Source organism: Rhipicephalus microplus, chromosome 3 (genome assembly GCF_043290135.1).
Source record: "Rhipicephalus microplus isolate Deutch F79 chromosome 3, USDA_Rmic, whole genome shotgun sequence".
Lineage (NCBI taxonomy): Eukaryota > Metazoa > Arthropoda > Arachnida > Ixodida > Ixodidae > Rhipicephalus > Rhipicephalus microplus.
This window is the reverse complement of record NC_134702.1, coordinates 178,729,330-178,746,339: the sequence shown is the minus strand read 5'-3', so window position 1 is coordinate 178,746,339 and position 17,010 is coordinate 178,729,330. Positions and strand designations below refer to the sequence as shown.

The following is a 17,010-nucleotide window of genomic DNA, read 5'->3' as shown; positions in this document are numbered from 1 at the left end:
AGGTTTAACGCATTACACACGAATAATTTACACATATAACTAGCTTTAGGTAATAATTTTTAAAGTGACGTCACTTCTGTGCGTGCAGAAGCCACTTCTGTATGGGGCTGGCTGTTGCGCCGCGTGGGGCTGGCTGCTGCCTTTAAGATACGTGTAAATAACAGACATAGGCTAATTGACTCGTTAAACACCTGCTTAATAAAATTTTTGTAAGTTTAACGCACTACACATTAATTATTTATATAATTAAGTAGCTTTAGGTGAACACTTTTTTAAATGACGTCGCATCTGTGCGGCGTAGAAGCCACTTCCGTGTGGTTTAGGGGGCCTTCATGTGCACGCGTCTCCGTGCGCGCCAATGAAGGCTCCCTAGTAGACAGTTATATTTTAGCGTTAGCGTGATAGCGTAGGTTAAGGGAATGACGCTACCGTGCAGCAACCGTTCGTTGTAGGCAGCGTCTTATCGTTTAGCGAAATAGCGCTTACGTGGTTTACGTGTCCACCCCCCTCCCCCCCCATGTGGAATGGTAGCGCCACCTATTAGATGGTTAATAAGTTAAACAATGAAAATGAAAACAAAACGAGAATGTTTACATATGCTACCGCGCGAAGCATTGTTAAAAGTTTATTTTTCTGATAATAAGAGTGAAGAAATATGAACCACGTACAAAACGCGAAAACATCTACGTTGCCGATTTGTTTACATTGATCTTGTAGTTAGGCCTAGGCGCGTTTGAAATGGGAAGCTATCTCAAAAACTACGCCAACTTATCCGTAATACTCAGTCATCAAAGCTTACTGAAGGCAAGCGAAGCGACTTTGAACAGTCGTTTGCTGCGAACTTTCAACAACTACGCCAAAATCATTTCGAAGTGGGCGTCAGAGAGCGTCGCCTTGTTGACGTACACTACGTGCACCTACGCTACCTTAAATCTGAAAAATACCGTGCGTACAGTAAGCGGCATGCGTAACCGACGTATCTGCGCATGCGCACTTCGATTCCGGTATCACGGTACGCCCGGTATCACGGTAAGCGCGGTATAGTGTGGTCCTGGCTGCTGCGCCGCGCGGTGCAGAAAACGCTGCCGGTTTTTGTTTTGTTGCTGTTGCATATAAGCTTCTAAAACGTAAAAACCTATTTGAGGACACCCCTACTTAGGTGGCGCCACCACCATAGTTTCGACGACGGCCGCTTTTCAAGTGACCGCCGACAATCCGGCAGGCAAGGGAAATCTAGGAGGCTATGGCCAAACAGAACCTTGCCTTTCTAGCCACCATAGCCAAGATGGCAGCGCCCACAAAAAGTGAATGGGTCGACTTTGTTTACGCTGGCCCGTGGTAGAGAAGTGTGGCGGTTTCGGCCAGTTGGTATTACAAGACGATAGTAATAGCGTGAGAACAGAAAGACAACAATGGGAGAAGACGTGTTCCGGGCAGAAGCACATTCACCGTGTGCAGGATTTCTACGTCAGGCGACCTTCCTATCCTGAATTGTCAGCGTCTCCAGCCTTGCCATGCTTTCCTTTTGCTCTGCGCACGGCAGAACGAGCGCCAGCGGACGAGACAACGTAAGTCGTGTTTGACAACGTCTTGCGTGGAAAAAAAAATTGAGCTGCTCAGTAATTGTTGCTGTGCGAGGAAGTAATTTTGAGCCTTCGTGAACCTTTGCTCACTCGAAAGATTGACAGCATACCACCAGGATTTCTCGCTAATCCGTGTGATGGGAATTTCAGTGAAATCTGTAGCTTGTTATGTGGTGCTGTGCCATCGACCTTTGTTCACACATGCCCCGTCGCAGTGGTCTAGTGGTTAAGGTACTCGACTGTTAACTCGCGGGATCGAATCCCAGCTGCGGCGGCTGCATTTTCGATGGAGGCGGAAACGTTGTAGGCCCGTGTGCTCAGGTTTGGGTGCACGTTAAAGAACCCCAGGTGGTCGAAATTTCCGGAGCCCTCTACTACGGCGTCTCTCATAATCATATGGTGCTTTTGGGACGTTAAACCCCACGTATCAATCAATCATCAATGAAATCATTCCTCGGTCTCACCTCCTTAGCCTAACGAAGAAAACCGCTGCGAAATACAGATGAGTATCTGTATTTCCGTTACATTTGGTAATCGATCGCGTATATTAAGATATAACATACCTTGGTCGCCACTTACGTGCAAAACATTAACCGCTGACTTTACTCCACTTCTCAGGCGGGTACTGGTGACATAACTTTCTTTTTCTGCCCGGCTCCACCAGTGAGGCCAGGCATTGAAGTCTGCGCATCCCTTTTGGTGAAGCAGAGGAGCATGACAGCTCGTGCTGTTTCGACAGATACTACGCTTACGTGCTTGCCTGCGTGTGTTTCTGTGTGTTCAGGTTTAGGTGCACATTGAAGAATTCCAGGTGGTCAAAATTTCCGGAGCCCTCCACTACGGCTTGTCTCATATTGTCACGTGCTTGTCAAAAAGAAAGACAATGGCAGTTGTGCATGTGCCATGAAGTACAATGAAATGGATGAAAAAGAAGAACTCTCTTGCGCATTCTATTAAAAGAACCGACCTGCTTCTAGTGTCTAAATCTCTGAAGCAAGACCTCTGTTTTGACGTCGTGACACTGGTGGAGGTGCTGGGCCACTATTGCACGGGAGCAGCGCAGTGACCCCGAGCTGTTACCACTCGGTGAATATTTAAAAAAACGACGTAAGGACGTGCCGCGATTATTTGCCAGAAGACTGCCATCTTTTTGCTTGCGAAACGATGTTCTCTATAAGAAAAACTTCTCACCAACCGGCAACCCGTACTTGCTCGTCGTGCCTGCCTCTCTTCGAAAAGAAATTATCGAAGCATGCCAGATGAAGCAACTTTTGGTCATCTAGGCTACACCCTAACATTGTGCCGACTATGATGCAAGTACTACTGGCCAAAGTTACCCGCTGCTGTTAACCATCATGTGCGAACTTGCACCGACTGCCAAAGACACAAAGCACCTCCCAGCAAGCCAGCCGGTCTTTTACATCCAGTCGAAGCACCAGCGAAGCCGTTCACCCAGATTAGAATGGATTTCTGTGTCCCTTTCCAACTTACACAACAGGAAACAGATTGATAATCATGGCCACCGATTACCTCTCCCGTTATGCGAAGACTAAAGCTATGCAGCGCGGCACAGCAGCAGAAGCTGCAGTTTTTCATCGAAAACATCGTCCTTCAGCATGGCGCTCCGACAGCAGTGATCACAGACAGAGGACCTGCCTTCACCGCAGAGCTGTTGGAGTCGGTTCTCAGACTCAGCGGTACATCTCACCGGAGAACAACTGCATACCATCCGTAGACAAACGAACTGAAGAAGCGCCTCAATAAGACCCTCACAGACATGATCAGTATGTACGCTGACACAGAACATAAAAACTGGGATCAGATATTGCCGTACGTGACCTTTGCCAATACCGCTTGACAAGAAACCACTGGAATGACACCGTTCAGTCTGATCTATGGTCGTGAAGTCACGACAACGTTGGACGCCATGTTGCCGCATGAGTGTGACGACATCCATGTAGACGCCGAAGCGTTCACTCAGCGCGCCGAGGAAGCCAGACAGCTCGCGCGTGTACGCATCTGTCATCAACAGCATCAAGATGCACAACGGTACGACCCCCGACACAAGTTTATTAGCTACACACCAGGTGACAAGGTCTGGGTCTGGATTCGGATACGTCGACGTGGACTGTCCGGAAAACTGCTAAGAGGGTACTTTGGTTTATACAGCGTCACACGACACTTGAACGACGTGAACTATGAAGTTTTTCCCAGCACTGACTGTAGTTCCAAGCGCCAAAAGCATTTACCCGAAGTCGTGCACGTCGTGCGTATGAAACCATATTTATCGAGTTGACGCGACCACTTCATACGCCTGGTAAAGCGCCTAAGTTGCGCATCGGGACGATGCTTCTTTCGGAGGGGGGTAAATGTCACGTGCTTGTCAAAAAGAAAGACAATGGCAGTTGTGCATGTGTCATAAAGTACAATGAAATGGATGAAAAAGAAGAACTCTCTTGCGCGTTCTATTAAAAGAACAGACCTGCTTCTGGTGTCCCAATCTCTGAAGCGAGACCTCTGTTTTGACGTCCTGTCAATATACATATGGTGGTTAGGGTCATTGAACCCAAAAACCGCCATATGTATAAAAGACACGTTGTTGTAGAGGGCTTAAATCATCCCGCCCCACCGCGAAGGTCTAGTGGCTAAGGTACTAGGCTGCTGACCCGCAGGTCGCAGGATCAAATCCCGGCTGTGGCGGCTGCATTTTTCAATGGAGGAGGAAACGTAGGCCCGTGTAGTCAGATTTGGGTGCACGCTAACGAACCCCCAGGTGGTCGAAATTTCTGGAGCCCTCCACTATGGCGTCTCTCATAATCATATGGTGCTTTTGGGACGTTAAACACCACATATCAATCAATCATCAATGAAATCATCCCTCGGTCTCATCTCCTTAGCCCAACGAAGATAAGTGCTGCGAAATTCAGATGAGTATTTGTATTTCCGTCACATTTGATAATCTATCGCCTACCATAAGATACAAGATACTTTGGTCGCCACTTATGCTATACCATGCAAAACACTAACCGCTGACTTTACTCCACTACTCAGGCGGGTACTGGTGACATAACTTTCTTTTTCTGGCCGACTCCACCAGTGAGGCCAGGCAATGAGGTCTGCGCATCCCTTTTGCAGAGGAGCATGACAGCTCGTGCTGTTTCTACAGAAACTACAGTTGCACTTGCCTGCGTGTATTTCTGAGTGTTCAGGTTTGGGTGCACGTTGAAGAACTCGAAGTGGTCGAAATTTCGGGAGCCCTCCACTACGGCTTGTCTCATATACATATGGTGGTTAGGGTCATTGAACCCAAAAAGCACCATATTGTTACGGTTGAATCAAAGGATAGGTGGATTCATTTACAGGGTGAGGATGAAGTTCGGCAGTCGTGGGAAAGATGCAGTCCTCAGGCCCCACCAGACAACGTCGTCTTCCTCTTCTACCTACCCGGCACATTCTACAACTGGCTCATACCGTAGCAATCCCTGGTTCACAGACGAAGCTCGCTGGGCGAGTTTATGTCACTGGAGGGATGAAACTTCTTGAGGCGAGCCACGTGCACCAACTGCGTTCGACTTGACCGACGAGAAGGTGTCGTCAAGCGTGCCACAACGTACATCAAGTCAGTCAAGTGATCTACAATGACGTAGGGGGGCCTGTGTACTGCGATAAAAACTTCTGACATAAACCAGGTTTTCGTTGAGGGGTCTACAACCACACAAATTCACCTTAGCGGAATGAAATGGCATCATGGCGTTGATAGTATCGTTGCTTGGAGCGATCTTGTGATGCCAGTGTGCGCAAGCGAGCAATTTGGCGGGCTTCTTCAGCCTGGCACAATGTTTCGGCCACGTACTCATTGGTATGGAGTTTAAATGGGAGGATTGTATCAAGAGTACTCCATGATGATCGAGCGTAGAGCAGGTAGAAGGGCGTGAAGTCAGTGGTCTCGTGCTTCGCTGTATTGTATGCATAAGTAATAAATGGTAAGTTCTCATCCCAGTTTTTGTGATTGGACGCAACGCAAATTGCGAGCATGTTAGTAAGAGTTCGATTGGTACATTCTACAAGACCATTCGTCTGGGGATGGTATGTTGTCGAATGTCTGAACTGTGAAGTGCAGAGGCGAAGCAATTCTTCCACAGAGTCCGCGATGAATTGGCGACCACGGTCACTGATGATTGCTTGAGGTGGACCATGGCCAAGAACAACGGAGCGTAACAAAAAGGCAGCGATGCCATCAGCTGTAGAAGATGGTACCGCAGCGGTTTCTGCGTATCTGGTAAGGTGGTCAACGTACACTATTATCCAGCGATTGTTGTTCGAAGATCGCGGAAACGGGCCCAGTAGGTCGGTGCCCACTTGCTCGAAAGGCGTAGTAGGCGGTTCTACGGGATGAAGAAGGCAGTGCGGTGCACTGGTAGGTCGTTTGTGGCGCTGGTAATTCTCACAGCTCGAAACGTATTGTTTCGAAAAATCTCGCATTCAGGGCCAGTAAAAACGCTGCTGCACTCGATGCAAGGTGCGAATGAACCCAAGGTGCCCTGACGTTGGATCATTGTGCATAGTACGGAGAAAGTCGCATCGAGAACTTTGATGCACAACCAGTAAATAATGTGCGCCGGTCGCTTAGTAATTCGTTTTGCACAACAGTCCATCACGAATGTGAAAGCGACCACTGCCTTTGAGATTCTGAGCGTCAACGAACAAAGGGTCTAAAGATAAATCATTCAATTGTTCTCGTTTGAAGGTATTGACGTCAGGAAATGTATGAGAGACCGCAGCAAAACGGATGTCAAGGGTATCTGCACTGTCCTCCGTCGTGGTTATGGGTAGGCGAGAAAGGCAATCAGCATCCGAATGACGTCGTCCACTTCTGTACGAAATGCTGAACTCAAATTCTTGAAGGCGTAAAGCCCATCGAGCAAGGCGGCCAGAAGGGTCTCGGAGGGTAACAAGCCAACGTAATGAATGATGGTCTGTCACAATCGTGAATGGACTACCGTAGAGGTAACATTGAAACCTCTCAATGGCGAGTACAGCCGCTAAAAATTCTTGCTCTGTCACCGTATAGTTCATTTCAACCTTGGTTAGAGATCGACTCGTATGAGCAACAACACGCTCTACCTCCGATGCCAATTACACTTGCGTCACTGTGCACTTCTGTAGGAGCAGAAGGATTGAAATGACGAAGAATAGGCTCAAATCTTAGTAGAAATTTCAGTTCAGAAAATGCGGCATCACAATCGGGTTTCCATTCGAATTTTTTCACAACAAGCTCGTCAGTGGGTGTATTACGTCCGCGAATCGGGGCGCAAAGCAGCGAAAGTAGGAACATAGGTCCAAGAAGCTGCGAAGTTCCTTCAGTGTCTGGGGTGGTTTGAATGTGCCGACTGCTTCGATTTTGCGGGGATCCGGCCTGACACCATCTTTGTCAACTAGGTGACCGAGGACTAAAGCTTGTCGTTCACCAAACTGGCACTTCTTAGAGTTCAAAATCAAACCAGCCTTTCCGACACAGTCTAAAAGAAGGCTTAAACGGACGTTGTGCTCTTCGAAGGTACGCCCAAAAATGACGACGTCATCCAGGTAGCATAAGCACACCTCCCATTTGAGACCACGAAGGACAGAGTCCATAAACCTTTCAAAAGTGGCGGGGGCGTTGCAAAGCCCAAACGGCATCACATTAAATTGGTACAGTCCATCAGGCGTCACGAATGCGGCCTTCTCCTTGTATGAAGGGTGCATAGGTATCTGCCAATATCCTGATTGTAGGTCTATTGAAGAAAAGTACGAAGCCGAGTGTAAGCAGTCAATAACATCGTCAATCCTAGGCAGCGGATATCCATCTTTTTTTGGTCACGGCGTTGAGACTTCTGTAATCAACGCAGAACTGCCAGGCACCATCTTTATTCTTAACCAAGATGACCGGTGTTGCCCATGGGCTACAGGACTCTTCAATAACACCCTTCTTCAGCATTTCCTGAACCTGGTTGGCAATAACTTTTCGTTCTGATGACGACACTCGGTAAGGCTTTTGTCGGATCAGATGGGCAGTGCTGGTGTCAATTCCTATGGTGAGCGCGAGAACATGGTAAAGGTAGTGGCTTCTCCTCTTGGCAAAAGTCAAACACAGAAGCATGTTGCCTCAACAGATGGCGTAACGTCTGCTGATCGTGTGACCGCAAAGTGGCGCTAATCATGCCTAGGATCTGCGACTCGTAAGAGCAACTTCGCTTGCCAGAGACTGTACCTTTCTCGCTTTCATCGTTGTTAACGACCGCTACAGAACCTTCAGTGGAATCATCGAAGACGCCAAGCTTCATTCCTCGAGGGAGCACAACCGGCATTGGCCACAGAAAGGTTGCTCCTTCAACAACAGATGCCAAACAAGGAGGGATGAGTATGCCTTTCTTAGCACATTGAACGATAACAGGTTCAACGATGGCGTCAAAAGATGTGACACATTCTGGGCCGAACACCGCAACTAACCTCATTGACCATGGCGGCACTGTCAGCTCATCGGAAAGAATCAGAGCGTCCTTCGCGGCCTGCGGCGCCTCATCGACGAGGGCAGGAACAATGTCACCACTTCTACACTCGACGAAAGCGCCACATCCTTGGAGAAAGTCAAGGCCGAGAATCACATTGTGGGTACAACGTTGCAGCACAAGAAACTCTGTTGGGAACACCTTTCCTGCCAATAAGACATTGACGGCACAAACTCCGACAGGATGAAGTACCTCCCCACCAACACCACGAAACGCCCCAAGAAAATATAACTTTGCGGCCAATGCGACTTTTGAAAGAAAGACTCATAACTGATATCGTAGCACCAGTGTCCACCAAAGCACTTGTACAAAAGCCATCTATTTCCACACGCATCTTGTTCTTGGACATTATAATTGGCGGAGGCATCTGAGGCAAATCTTGTTGTGCGACCTCACTTCCATCAGTCGCGCTGGCTAATTTCCCGGCGGCGGCGGTGATGACAGGCATCGTCCCGGTGAAGGGGAACGATGCAATCGGCCAGATGGAGGCGTCAAACTAAGGTCAGAAGCGAGAAAACTGCCACAGTGATTTCCCCGCCATGAGGTACTCCTGGAACAGGCGGGCCAATGACCATTGTTGTGACCAGTGCCCGCTGGTGGAAACTCTGATGGAGAACGATATTGGAATGTCGGCTCTCTCTGTCGACGACAGAACCGAGCTATATGCCCGGCGATACCGCAACGGTAGCACACAGGGGCCTGGCGGTATGCATTGTACTCCTGGAAGGCATTGCGCTGATGTGGTGGTGGTACGGGTACATCTTTGTTCGGGTCGTAATAGGTGTTGGCTGGTTGACGGGGGTAACTGAAGCGGTCTTCGTACCTCGGCAGCGGGTAGTTATTGCGCTATGACCTCGGTGGTGAGGGTGGCCTGTAGTTGCAGTCATCGTTGCCTGCTGCGGAAATTGACATGGGAGGGCGAGAGGGAGGCGGTGCGGGTGTAGCTTCGTACGGTGTCGGGCGAGCGTGTCGAGTGAGCTCTTCTCGAACGATCTGGCGTACTCTGGACGCAAGATCAAGCGATGTGTACTTGTCAACACTTGCCACGGTGGTTACATTCGGTAGGCGATCGAACTTGGGGGGGGGGGGGGGGGGATACGTCACATCTTCAGGGTCTCGAATGTGCGACAGTGGCTTATGACGTCGGTTACCGTAGCAAGGCTGTCTTTGCTGATGAGGAACTGATACACGTCCTCGGCAATGCCCTTCAACAGGTGGCCAACTTTGTCTTCCTCTGACATAGAAGGGTTGACAATCTTGCAGAGCTTCAAGATTGCCTCGACATAGGTCGTGCACGTCTCTCCTGGGATCTGAGCTCTCTGCAGTAACGTTTGTTCCGCCTGCTTTCTCTTAGCTACGGAGTCTCCGAAGCACGCTCTTATATCGGAAACGAAGTGATCCCATGACGCGAGGGCATCTTCGTGGTTCTCGTACCACACGAGTGCTGTGTCCGTTAAGAAAAATACTACATTGGTCAGCTGGGTCACCGCATCCCACTGGTAGTATTTGCTCACCCGTTTGTAGTGTGTGAGCCAGGCATCCACGTCCTCGCCAGATTCGCCACCGAATGTGCGAGGCACTATCAGATCCTGACGCAACCATGGACCAGCCGCACGCAAACCTGGTACTAGTGGTGCTGCTGAGACTGGTGGAAGGTCTGCAGCTGTGGGGAACCGGTTTCCTTCTTCGCCAGAAGACATCTCAGCTGCCAGTGGTAACAGGGGCAGTCCAGCAAGGCGGCGGCTTCGTCGTAGATCAGGCGCTTGAAGCGTCGTGTTGCTTGGTTAATTACCCAGCACCTCCACCACAAAACTGTTACGGTTTAATTAAAGGATAGGTGGATTTATTTACAAGGTGAGGATGAAGTTCGGCAGTCACGGTAAAGATGGAGTCCTCAGGACGCACCAGACAACGTCGTCTTCCTCTTCTACCTACCCGGCACATACTACAACCCGGCTCATACCGTAGCAATATGTATAAGAGACACGTTGTAGAGGGCTCAAATCATCCTGCCCGGCCGCGGTGGTTGTAACATAATAGCCACCGCAACACGTGCTGATATGTGATGTGTGATATGTGATATGCATCGTGTTACGTCAGCACCAGGTTGCTATAAAAGATGAGTGCGTAGGAAATAAAGGCCAGTGTTTTTCCACGGTATCAAGTGTGCTGTTCTTCCGTCAGCTGCTCTCCGCGAGTGACTATGACAGTGGCGACGAGGATGAAAGTGTGATCTGCTGGTGCCGCCTGGAACTTCCCTGTAAGGCTGTGTTCTCTACCATGTGTAGAATGCCTGGTGTCGGCAAGCTTGAGCCGTTCGACGTGGGAACAACCAGCTGGGATGAGTATCAAGAGCGGGTAGAACAATTTTTCATAGCCAACGACGTCGAAGATGAAAAAAAGCGAGCAGTACTTCTCACCTGTTTGGGACCGGCCACGTATTCATTACTGCGGAACCTGCTGTCATCATCGAAGCCGTCAGATACAAGCCTGTCGACGATCCTTGACGTACTGAAGAAGCATTTTTCGCCGAGACCATCGGATGTAATTGCAACGTTCAAGTTTAATTCAAGAATACGTCATTCTGGTGAAACGGCTGGGGATTTCTTCGCTAGCCTGAACAAACTTGCTGACGATTGTGCTTTCGGCTCGTTTCGAGACAGAATGCTTCGTGACCGCATCGTGGCAGGCATCAATGACGAGACAATGCAGCGACGACTGTTGGAGTCACCAGATTTGACCCTTGATACCGCAAAGAAGACAGTTATCGCGATGGAAGCGGCGAACAAAGATTCTCGCGCGCTGTCAACAGCCATGCCAATGACTGTTGCGCCGACGAATGCCGTGTCACGTGATACAGGAAAGCAGAAGCATAAACCAGTTTCATGTTTCCGCTGCGGAGGCGAGCATCTGGCGACGCAGTGTCGACATGTAAGTAGCGTCTGTCACAAGTGTCGAAGCAAGGGGCACCTGGCGCGAGTATGCAAGGGTAAGGCAGTTACAGTTACAAGCGCAGGTGGTTCAGCGTTTTTGTCCCGGAAGCATCAGTCAATCCATACCGTAGACGACGAAGAAAGCCGTTCTGAGACACCGGCACTGCAAGTCTACGAAATGTGGCAAGTGCGCGCACCGGATCACGACGGTAGCCCGTACCGGGTTGAGGTGTCCGTGAATGGAACTTCACTCATTATGGAAATTGACACGGGAGCAAGTGTGTCTGTCGTGTCGGAAGAGACCTTTCGCCGCATATTTCCGTCTTGTCGTCTGGAACCGTCAAGCGTCATGCTGAAAGGATACACCGGTGAGCTGTCCGCGGTGCAAAGCAGCCTGCCTGCGACTGTACGACTGGGAAACCATGAGTGCCGGGACGTGTTGTACGTCGTCCCAGGACGCTGCCCGTCCCTTATGGGGCGTGGCTGGATAAAAGGCCTCGGAATCAAGCTGCGCAATGTGATGGACGTTAAGGCTATCACGTCGGTCTAGGGACTCGTCGCTGAGTATGCGAGTGTTTTCGACGACGCCTTGGGAACATTCAAGGGAGTGTCCGCGAAAATAACCATCGAAGACAACGCGAAGCCACGGTTCTTCAAGGCTCGCCCTGTTCCGTTCGCAATGATAGACCGCGTCAACGAGGAACTGATGCGCATGGAACGAGTTGGAGTGCTGCGTCCAGTTAAGACTTCGGAATGGGCTGCGCCTATCGTGCCTATCTTGAAGCGGAGTGGCCAGATTCGGATATGTGGCGACTTCAAGGTCACTGTTAATCCCGTGACAGTGCCTGAAAAATACCCGATACCACGCGTTGAAGATCTGTTTTGCAGTCTTAGCGGTGGCGAGAAGTTCAGCAAATTGGACTTGAAGGATGCGTATTTGCAAGTTGAATTGGACGAGGCATCCCGCAAGCTGGTGACAATCAACACGCCAAAAGGACTGTACCAATACACGCGTTTGCCTTTTGGCGTCACATCTGCTCCTTGAATTTTCCAGCGGGAGATGGAAAACCTGCTACAAGGGCTCAGACACGTTGTGGTGTACTTCGACGATGTTCTTGTGACTGGACGCGACGACCAGGACCATCTAACAAACCTGGGCCTAGTCCTAAGCCGACTGAAGCAAGCTGGGCTAAAATTGAAGCTTGACAAGTGTACCTTCCTGGAACGACAAGTTGAATACCTGGGTCACATTGTCACGGCTGCGGGGTTTCAACCCAACCCTGAAAAGGTAGAGGCTGTGCTGAAGGCGCCTAGACCCGAAGATGTCAAGACATTACAGAGTTATCTAGGCCTAGTCAACTTCTACCGCAAGTTTCTGCCGGGGCTGTCTAGTGTGTTGCATCCCTTGAACGAGCTGCTTGTGGCCAAGGTGTCGTGGGAGTGGCGTGAGGATCATGAACGTGCTTTCCAAAGGAGCAAGGAGCTACTTGTTTCAGCAGCAGTGCTGGCGCATTATGACCCCAAGAAACCCGTGGTTCTCGTATGCGATGCGTCACCGTACGGCGTTGGCGCCGTTCTGGCCCAAAGAGAAGACTCGGGGGCTGAACGACCAATCGCATTTGCATCACGAAGTCTCGCGCCAGCCGAGCGAAATTAGTCACATCGACAAGGAGGCTCTTGCGCTCACGTTTGGCGTAACCAAGTTCCGACAATACCTCTGGGGACGCGAGTTCGAGGCTATTACGGACCATAAACCATTACTGGGCTTGCTTTCTCCCGACAAGCGCGTGCCTGAAATGTGTTCACCGCGTATCATGCGTTGGGCTCTGATGCTTGGTGCGTATAACTACAAGCTCATGTACCGGCCGGGAGCAAGCATTGCCAATGCGGATGGTTTGAGTCGCCTACCACTACCAGGGTACGCTCAACCTGTGGAAAGGCCAGCGGAAGTTTTCATGCTGGAGGCTGCTTATCCTCGGGTGCTACGGTCAACTGTAGTCGCGGAAGCTACTTCCAAGGACCCAACCTTAGCGAAGCTACGAGAGGCCTTATGGTCTGGAGCTGAGCTACGTGACCCCGAGTTCAGGTTCTACGCAGATCGAAAACTTCAGATGAGCGTGCAAGAAGACTTTATACTTCTCGGATCGCGAGTGGTGATCCCAAGTGCATTACAGCAAGAAGTGTTGCGACTCCTTCATGAGGGTCACCCTGGAATGACCAAGATGAAGGCTATCGCCAGGAGTCACGTCTGGTGGTCTTCATTGGACGAGGACATTACCGCTGCAGTTCGCCAGTGTCAGATCTGCCAAGAACACAGAGGGTTGCGCGGCCGGTAGCGATGACGCCATGGCCGTTTCCGGACAGACCATGGTCTTGCCTTCATATTGACTTTGCTGGACCTTTGAAGAACCGCTACTTGCTGATCGTTATCGATGCATTTTCAAAGTGGATAGAGGCCGTTCCTATATCTACACCATCGGCAGAGGCAACTATCCCATGCCTGAGGGTTATGTTTGCTACTCACGGATTGCCAGACGTAGTGGTGTCCGACAACGGACCAGCGTTCGTGAGCGAGGAATTCAAACTGTTCCTGCATCGAAATGGCATCAAACAAGTATTGACACCCCCATACCATCCAGCGTCAAACGGGGCTGCAAAACGGGCAGTTCAGTGCATCAAGTCAAAGCTAAAGAAATCGGCTGGAGGGAATTTTTCATGCCAACTTGCCCGTATTCTTTTCAATTACAGGATTACTCCCCACGAAACTACCGGGTGCTCACCAGCGGAGCTGATCATGGGCCGTAAGTTAAAGACTGCTCTAACGTTGTTGCATCCAGACATGAAAGCTAAGGTCTTGCTGAAGCAGCTCAAGCAGAAGATTGTCCATGATGGTGGAGCTCGAACCACACCACCCGCAAGACCCGGAGACTACATCTACGCACGGAATTTCCGTTCGGGGCCAACCTGGATGCCCGCAAGAGTGACTGACAGAGCCACCGATAACATCGCTGATGTCATTTTGTCAGACGGTAGGTGTTGGCGGCGCCATCAAGAACACCTGCGGCCGAACTTCGCCCCATTTAGTGCGCCTCCTGGACTGCCGCCTGAGCGACAGACTTCTTCACCGACGCCAGTGTTACCGCCTGTGCAACAAGCTACGTCAACCGCGGAGTGCGTGTCGGAACGAGCGGGTGTGCAACCGGCTGAGAAACTAGTTCCGCTACCCAGGAAGTGTAAGTCGGAGCAATTGAGTCCAGTTGCTGAGCCGTGTCCTGAATCATGCAGTGAAAGTGGGACCGCAACATGCGATCTGGTTGTGCCTACTAGCCATGATAGTACGCCAATGCTGCGAAGAAGCACGAGAACAAAAAAACCAGTTGTGCGTTTCTGACCACGAAGGCCGCTAAACTATCGTTGTTTTGTTTGTTGGTGGAGAGGAGTGTAACATAATAGCCACCGCAACACGTGCTGATATGTGATGTGTGATATGTGATATGCATCGTGTTACGTCAGCACCAGGTTGCTATAAAAGATGAGTGCGTAGGAAATAAAGGCCAGTGTTTTTCCACGGTATCAAGTGTGCTGTTCTTCCGTCAGCTGCTCTCCGCGAGTGACTATGACAGTGGTCTAGTGGCTAAGGTACTCGGCTGCTGACCCGCAGGTCACGGGATCAAATCCCAGCTGCGGCGGCTGCATTTCCGATGGAGGCGGAAATGTTCTAGGCTCATGTGCTCAGATTTGGGTGCACGTTAAAGAACCCCAGGTGGTCTAAATTTCCGGAGCCCTCCACTACGGCGTCTCTCACAATCATATTGTGGTTTTGGGATGTTAAACCTCACAAATCAAATCAATTTGTCCACACACGGCATAATTGGGCTCAGAGGGCAGCATTATCGACGAGACGAACACAGCAGGTGTGATATCGCATGTTGAAGTTTACTGTGATGGAAGTGCTGCTCCAATTGCTCCAAAAGAGAAATGCTGCTCTTTGCTGCTCAAAACTGTATTTTTGTTAGTAATTGCTTCAATCCTCCTCCGAAATTGTATAGAGAGAATGAGAATGATTAACTATTACTGGTTTGACCTGCTCATAAATCTAAAAAAAAATCAAAATAGTATGTGTAATAACATCCCAGTATGCTACCAGCGAGCACCATTATCGACTTATTCGGCAAGAACTAGCATTTTAAGCAATTAGCTTGTGTGACAGTTTTTATATTATTTTCAGCTAGACACACAGGCTAGTAGGTGAAATGTGAAAATGAGAAGAATTGCTTTTTTAAATTGTCTCATACCGATTAACCACTGGTTATTTGGCAACAGTTCTGTGAGGCTGTGGTTACTTCTAAAATGTGGTGCTCAGCTTTACCAGTTTGATCTGATTTCGGCCGCAAAGACTAGTATTCTAAATAGCGCATTTCACAGCCCACCTTTGAAAACCAGCCATTCTTTTAATTGTTTGCGTCTTGAATTGCGCATCCATTGCTGCCTGTGAAATATATTTAATAATATATATTTTTATATTTATGAGATTCTTCGATGATGCTTTGAACTGCAATTGATGTATGGCAGATTTTATGGCTTCTCCTAAAACACCAATAGCTTTTCCAAACTAACATTTTTTCCGCGCTGAAAACACTCATGGCTGTTCCAATACAGTATTTTTCCTGCTCCACAGTGTGCCCAAAAAGTAAAAAGTCACATTCATCACTGAGCCTAATATGCCCACTTAGCAAAAAGAAGTGAGTTGGTGCAGTTCTAAAGCCTCTGTTAACTACATTTATGCAGCTGTGGAACCTGAGGAAGTGCGTAGCACGGGCAACCAGCGATTGCCATTCGCAGAGTTCCCGCTGCTTCATTTACCCAACAGTCAATGACATCAATGTTTGAAGATAGCCTGTATGGTTTCACCAGCACGAGTAAAATCGTGGTAATGAGATTCACAAACTTGGTGTGCAACTTGCGCACCACTTTTTACTGCGCCTTATCGATTTCCTGCTTGTTGCGGCAGTGGAGATGTGTGTCGTTCACGGCGAGTTCTATCATGTTGTTTTCCCCTTCAGATGTAGTGCAGTAGATGTAGTTTAGTGGCTAGAAACACTACTGGCTTGCCGGAAAGCATTTCACGATACAGGTGGAGCAGGCATGATCTATATAGTGATCTGCTGTAGAGTTGAACTGTAAAACTGGTTTATTGAAGCTCTAATGCTCCCCGAGTACATCACGCGCCTCTTGGTTACTTTGATTGAAGCCCATGCCACCTTAAGACCTAAACCAGCTCTTATCACATAACGTCCAGCGCATAGCAACGGTAGGGCATCATGAAGGCCGTATGCTATTTCTGTCGGTCGTCAGACGCAGGGCTTGTAAGTATGCCAAAGCAAAGAGGTGACTCCCGGCACTACATCTTCTCCCTTCAGTTACAGAACTGTGCAGGAGGGCGCACAGTTCTAGGCGTTGTGACGTAGGGTGATGGCGCGATTAGTGTTGACTGTACCGTTCCTGATTCCTTCATGCCTGGAGCTTGAGCAGACAGATGAGATGGCATGTCCAGTGACGCGGGATGATTGTCCAACAGTTCAATGGCACACCTGCGCTGTCTTTCACGAGGTGTTTCCTGTTGCGGCGGACACTGCCCATTTTTCACTGGATCCAGCATGAGCGTGGCAATTCAGCCCGTCTTAGGATGTTGCTTCTGTGTTTGAAATTGTTTATCTACACTTGCTGCCCTGTATTCAAGATCAGTTAACGATGTACACCATGGCAACGATTGTAGTTCTTTTTCTGGCACTGCTTGATTCCTTGCTCAGTTTTTTGAAGGTGCCAACTGGATGTGTGATTCGGCTCAAACAGGTGCAGAGAAATCAAAACTGTGGTAATGATTGCCAAATTGGTAGTCATGGTTTTAATGATAGCAAAGGCAGTGAGCACAGGCAAGGCCGCTGG

General features: G+C 49.4%; 1 protein-coding gene across 4 annotated transcripts in view; it reads left to right on the top strand.

Annotated features, from left to right (window-relative positions):
* Positions 1-1,234: 1,234 nt before the first annotated feature.
* Positions 1,235-17,010, top strand: part of LOC142761711 (uncharacterized) — a 150,366-nt gene continuing 134,590 nt past the window's right edge. Inside the window, exons 1-2 of one of the 4 annotated variants that reach the window (XM_075890581.1) lie at positions 1,235-1,568; positions 13,813-14,613. In XM_075890581.1, the coding sequence (XP_075746696.1) occupies positions 1,309-1,568; positions 13,813-14,455 (903 nt within the window). In that variant the 5' untranslated portion in view covers positions 1,235-1,308 and the 3' untranslated portion in view covers positions 14,456-14,613. Of the gene's footprint in view, positions 1,569-13,812; positions 14,614-17,010 lie in introns of those variants that run through there. The other 3 variants (XM_075890580.1, XM_075890582.1, XM_075890579.1) reach the window with 3 other exon arrangements.